General features: G+C 39.3%; 1 protein-coding gene across 1 annotated transcript in view; it reads right to left on the minus strand.

Moving 5' to 3' along the window:
- Nucleotides 1–775: 775 nt before the first annotated feature.
- The window catches only part of LOC109481623 (fibropellin-1-like), a 15,480-nt gene continuing 9,728 nt past the window's right edge, over nucleotides 776–6,527 (minus strand). Inside the window, exons 12-18 of the mRNA XM_019784203.1 lie at nucleotides 6,329–6,442; nucleotides 5,113–5,226; nucleotides 3,602–3,826; nucleotides 3,062–3,190; nucleotides 1,992–2,105; nucleotides 1,340–1,417; nucleotides 776–915 (exon numbers count right to left, since the gene is read on the minus strand). Of these exons, the coding sequence (XP_019639762.1) occupies nucleotides 806–915; nucleotides 1,340–1,417; nucleotides 1,992–2,105; nucleotides 3,062–3,190; nucleotides 3,602–3,826; nucleotides 5,113–5,226; nucleotides 6,329–6,442 (884 nt within the window). The 3' untranslated portion in view covers nucleotides 776–805. The remainder of the gene's footprint in view (nucleotides 916–1,339; nucleotides 1,418–1,991; nucleotides 2,106–3,061; nucleotides 3,191–3,601; nucleotides 3,827–5,112; nucleotides 5,227–6,328; nucleotides 6,443–6,527) is intronic.

The following is a 6,527-nucleotide window of genomic DNA, read 5'->3' on the forward strand; positions in this document are numbered from 1 at the left end:
TGTGACGCGGGTATAGAAAGTAGTGCAGCGAATATTCTTGAAGGCTGGATAGAAAGCCTGATAAGAGCGTCAGCCAGACGTAAATTGCGTTGTGTGGTGTAGGAATGTATCGGGTTTGATACTGTATGATTTGAATTGTGAAGGTTTTGCAGTTCGTGTATAAATACGCCGTATTACGCAACTGGCTTTCCGGGTGAGTCGGCTGCAGTTCAGGTCACGTCCGTAGGAGGCGATTTCAAAGTGTACGTTGCGAGCAGATACGCCGACAGGATTTTTGGTTTGTAGATATTTTGTAGTTTATACCTTCTTCTCAAACATATTCGATTTTCGTATTTGTGAAGTGCACCCTACTATAATTTTTACCGCGTCGATGTGAGTCATCTTGGGGTCCTTAACTATAGAAATCCCCATAGGGCGAAAACTGTGTTCTGCTACGTTATGAACCGGCAACCATTTGACTGTTTGTAAAAGGTCGCAGGAAAACAACGTATTTGTAAGTTTTGCATTATTTGATATCCAATAACATCTGTAGAGTGTATATTTGGTGTGAATGTTTATGTTAATTGAACAATAAAATTATTGTGGCAGATGATAAAAATGTTAAATTTTGGAGTCACAAATAGTTTCACGCATTTGACAAAAGCAATTCAGTCGACATACCATCAAGTCATTAAAAGTTAACATTTATTAAAGATGACAAATGATGCGTTGGCAAGTGCACAACTTTTATTCATTCTGCCCAACGTGCTTTGTCTTTCCGACTGTACTTCGCCACGTTGTTTTGCAGATTAGCCGAGTCGGGAATCTACCCGGCTCTGCACGAGAAAGATGCCGGCCCCTCCATCCTGCAGTACATGCCGTCCGGACAGGAGGCGCTGCTGCACGAGTAGGGCTCCGCCAGCCTGGTGGAACCGGCTGAAACAAATTGAATGTAGAATATTAGATGTAAATCGATAACTAAATTATTTACTTCTATTAATTCCTAATAGTTCAGATAATTACTAATGAATGACGTATATTTGACTGCCATATTTGAGTCAAAATATTATTTTGTCCCAAATGATTAAAAACTATTACATTTAGTATTATAAAAAAACCTTTTCGGTGACTTGCAATGCACTCTATTAGTTAACAATGTAATCTAAACGATAAAAGCCCCAAAAACGTGCAACTGATGCCGACTTTACGGTGTACATTTTAGATAAAAAATCCATTGGTGATAATATGAATCCTGTATCTTTACGATAATGCATTATCTGAACATTTGATACTGGTTATTGTCAGTAGTAAATTATCGACAGTATCCTCTGAGTGTGAGGTTTGAAGTTGAATCTCTTACCAAGGCAGATGAAATGGTCTCCGTGGTCCTGACACTGCCAGTCGAAGGGACAGGCAACATCAGCACACAGGTCCAGGTCTGGGGACAAATCATTATATAAAACAAGTTATCAACCTGTTTACAGTTTAAGGTTTTGATCTAACACAATGAAGTTCTCTCAGCTGTAGAGCTTTCGATCAGTCATTCTCGTCTTCTTCAATAGACTGACCCAGTGTGACTTGTCATGTGGCTTCTTTGGCCTCATTGGGTCAGTCCGAGTGACTGGTTGAGCTCAAGGCGATCAAGAGAACTTGATTGTGTTGAATCAAAAGTAAAGCTTTAACCTAAAGATGTAACTACCAACACAGATGAACTTTCATGAAAGTTAACTTGGTATATCTGTCATGGCCAACAATCTTTTAGGAAAAGTCACCAAGTTTGGTGGCCCTAGCGCAAGCCGTTCAGACCCTACTAGTATCCGACATAAGTTGGCGCGGACACTTTTGCCCCCCACCCCGTCTAGATATGGTTCATTATCCTAATGAGGGCGACAATTGTCGTTAAAAAATTGATATTTGTGTAATCCTTTTGTTGGAGTAAAGTTCAACATTTAACTATGATAACTAATATCAACACAGATGAAGTTTTGTGATGATGTTAAGTTTTTGCCTACCGGTTTGACAGTTGTCCCCTTCGACTCCAGCAGGGCAGCGGCACGAGTAAGAGTTGACGGCATCCAAGCACACTCCGCCGTTTTGACAAGGATTGGAGGAGCATTCGTCAATATCTGCGGAGAAATACCATTTCAAACCATCTTCTTATAGTTCTTTTCGCGATCGTTAAAGATACAAAAAGATATATCATTACACGTACCATTCATTGAAGTCTATCTGATACGCGATTTAACGGATTCGATAAAGATATGGTATAAATATATCTATATTCGTATGTACGTATATATACGTATGTACATATATACGAACACACATAAACACACACACACACATATATAAATATATATATATATAAATCCTAGAATAAAAACAAATTTGAATAAAATGAATCACCAAATATACCTATATTGCAGAGGTCCCCCTCATATCCGTTCAGACAGTCACAGAAGCTGTAGGCGCCGTTAAAGCAGGTCGAACAGAAGCCGTTGGTACAAATGTTCTGTAGGCACGCGGCCGAGTCTACAAAAAAATACAGGTTTGAAAGAAACATCATCAAAATGCTTTCTTGTTACCTTCTTGCAATTAGCTATAGCACGCATATTTAACGCCTTACGCATAATAAAGGTTTAATGCCCCGCCCCGAGGTGTATATGGTGACTTACTCCCTGGTCAGGTGCGATAACCAACGAATAAACCACCAAGTGAGCGTAGCGTATATGTATATGTATATATGTATTTCAAAAATGAAATAAATGAAATACACACCGAGGATAAGTATGAAATAAATTATTCAAAATAAACTGCAATACGATTGAATAGATAAATACTACAAGTCTTAACACCACTGATTGGTCGACGCCTTCTGGCTACATGATAGTACTATCTAATGGCCAAATATTTAAATGCCTGAGATTCACACAATATATTTATGCCTGTCGTCAAGATCGCTTGTTTGTAACGCGAAATCTTAAGTTGTTAATCGACTTGAATGCTAAGCACTATCATGTGTGCTAGATCTTGGTTACTGACATGAAGCTCAACTGTGCCTACACAGTGTAACCGTCCCTACCTGACCGGCAGACGTAGTGGTGCTGTTCCATACAGGAGGCGGTTGCGGCCAGATGACCGTTGTTGCTGTCCAGGTAAGCACACAGGTCACAGGTCGTAGTAGGCTCATTGGGCAGCCACTGGAGCTGGCCTAACAGTCACAAACATATACATGTAAGATGTTAAGAGTTCAAACTTTCGGTCCAACACAAAAAATTCTCTCACCTAGAGCTTTCTACCAGCCACTCTGGTCTTCCTCAGTTGACGTGGCTTCATTGAAGTGTGACGTCAACACTGGGTCAAAGGTTTCTGGTAGACGATGTCGGCCCCCGTCGCGGTTCAGTGAAGGGTGATCGGTCCTGGTATCTACCAGATACCCAGTGTCGACGTCACACTTTAAAGAAGCCACGTGACAAGCCTCACTGGGTCAGTCTACTGAGGAAGACCATAGTGACCATTACTTTTTAATAGACATTCATCCTAGGGAGGATACTGTTTAACATCATCAACATTTAAGCATGTACTAAAAACGATTTAATTTTAGGCTAGGTACATGTCAAACCTGAGACACTGGTCCCGTCAGCATAGGTCATCACTCCAGGCGACAGCTTGAGTCCGATCCACGGGGACACGTCACTTCCGGTAGGGATGCTATCAGCGATGAGCCGCTGCAGCTCGGCCTCTTTCACATCCACCAGGTGCCCTCCCCTGGTCTGGCACTCCTGGCTCGCTTTGGGATAGGACAAGGCATCGGAGGAGAACAGCAGGCAGCCGCCAGCATACAGGACTGGGAAACATTGCAGTTCGTTGATTATCATCATTATCATTATCATCATCGTCATTATCATCATTATCATCATCATCGTCATCATCATCATCATCATCATTATCATCATTATCATCATCGTCATTATCATCATCATCGTCATCATCATCATCATCATTATCATCATCGTCATTATCATCATCATCGTCATCATCATCATTATCATTATCATCATTATCATCATCGTCATTATCATCATCATCGTCATCATCATCGTCATCATCGTCATCATCGTCATCATCATTATCATCATTATCACATCATCATCATCATTAGCATCATCATCATCATCATCATCATCATTAGCATCATCATCATCATCATCATTAGCATCATTAGCATCATCATCATTAGCATCCTAAATATGATAGTCATTGATATCATCATAACAATTTTGTACAGCGCCAATTCTAGGCCAGGTCATTAATTTTACCAACAGTAGTTATTCAATTTTGCAAAAAGTACCGTTATTATTTTTTTTCTAAAAGAGATACTGGTTGCTTCACAGCCACGAGTGATCAAAATCAAAATACAACGACTCTTTGCTATATCTTCCCCTATTGCCTGGCTATAACGCTCATGATATGTATATATATATATGTATTTCATTTACTTCATGGTTCAACACAAAACAAGGCTCATGAGAGCCACTCAAATAGTTTGGGTTACTGTACAGCCAGTGAGGACAGATGTTTGTTGAACTTAGACATGAAAAGTTTGTCAAAAGTGTGTCATAATGTAACAGATTAAAGAGCTGCACGTTTAAAATTTGTTTCTTATCTGCCTCAGCCCTCAAGTCTACTCTATGTCAATATGCACGACTACAGTTTCTGATACACTATACCGTGCTATGTGAGTAATATTATGTGTTTTCAAATATTTTAAACTCACCCGTTTCACACTTGTCTCCCACGTGACCTTTAGGACACACACAGCTGTAGCCGTTCACGTGATCCAAACAGGTTCCGCCTCCTAAACACGGACTGCTAGCACACTCGTCAATATCTGTGGTATTTAGTTATATATTACCTATGCTCTAGGTGTTGGAGTATAATAAAACAAAAATGATAGTGTAATATTGCGATAGTTAAAAGTTTAAAAGTTATTTCAATGCATTTTCTATGGTTGATTATCACTGTATTACTATTACAGTTTATTTACAAATTAGCATGCTGATATGATAAGCATGAAATTCTCAGTTAATTATCATCTTTAATGATTTGAATAATTTATGTTTTGAACCCTACCTATTTCACAGAGAGTTCCAGTATACCCAGGCGCGCACTGACAGGTGAAGCTGTTCACTCCGTCCTGGCATACTGCTCCATTCTGACAGGGGTCGCTGCTGCACTCGTCAACATCTGAAAAAGCGCACTTGTCAATATCTGAAAAAGCGCTGAAAATTCATTACATATCTTGTCTCATATGGCAAAAGTTGACGCTGCCCGAGTTTAGAACTACATGACTTTGTATAACCGTTGTATATAATGACGGAAAAGTTTGCTTTACATAAATAAGTAGAATGCACCAACTGTGATGAGAATATTTTAGCTATGATCATGGTGACTATTACACATTCACTGTGTATTCTGTTTTCCCGTCATTACAACACTGAAAGCCTACATGTGTACCAATAGTAAAACGTTAAACTTTATTCCAACACACAATTTACAGAGATCAAATTTTCAGCAACCACTGTCGCCTTCATCAGGATAATCAATGACCAATCACTTCACAACGTGATCTCGCGAGAATTACGGTTTACAAACACGTGACTCCCTGGCACTTTTGATCAATTGCTTACGTCACGTATGAGTAAAGTCTCGTGTGAATAAGGTCACGTGTTATGAAGTAAGTTTAAACTGTAATTTCCAACATACATTTTAAACTTACTTCATAATGACTTCTACCAACACAAATGAACTTTCAAGATAAGGTCACGTGTTTGTAAACCGTAATTCTCGCGAGATCACGTTGTGAAATGATTGGTCATTAATTATCCTGATGAAGGCGACAGTGGTCGCTGAAAATTTGATCTCTGTAAATTGTGTGTTGGAATAAAGTTTAACGTTTCACTATGATTACGACCAACACAGATGAACTTTCATGATACATGTGTACCTGTTGAGTTGTTTTTGTTGAATCCTGATAAATTGTGTTTAATAGATATATGTTACGCTTTTAGTCGCATTCTTTATGTCGAGAGCTCTCCGTACGTTATTTTATTTCATTTTATATATTTGTGAAACTTTCAAAAATTTCATGTCGCAATTCCTTCACATGATTGATTGAATTAAACCGAACTGAACTGTTTCAAAGAAGCTCCTGTGTTGTAAGTCTTCTTAATCCAGAAGAGAAGAGGCGATAGTTTCAACTATCAATGTCTAAGTTAGGTAGCTAACGGTATTAAACATTACTTTTTCGATTACAGACCGTGCATATTGTGAAAGCATGGAGGCGTACTTGTTTCACAGAGAGTTCCGGTATACCCAGGCACACACTGACAGGTGAAGCTGTTCACTCCGTCCTGGCATACTGCTCCATTCTGACAGGTGACGCCGAAGCATTCATCGATATCTGAAACCGGGCATCAAATTGAATTATGCGTTAGAATGTAACGTTTTCCCGATTAAGAACTATAGTATAACGTACACACAACGTA

This window comes from Branchiostoma belcheri, unplaced genomic scaffold, assembly GCF_001625305.1.
Source record: "Branchiostoma belcheri isolate BF01 breed outbred unplaced genomic scaffold, Haploidv18h27 scaffold57, whole genome shotgun sequence".
NCBI lineage: Eukaryota > Metazoa > Chordata > Leptocardii > Amphioxiformes > Branchiostomatidae > Branchiostoma > Branchiostoma belcheri.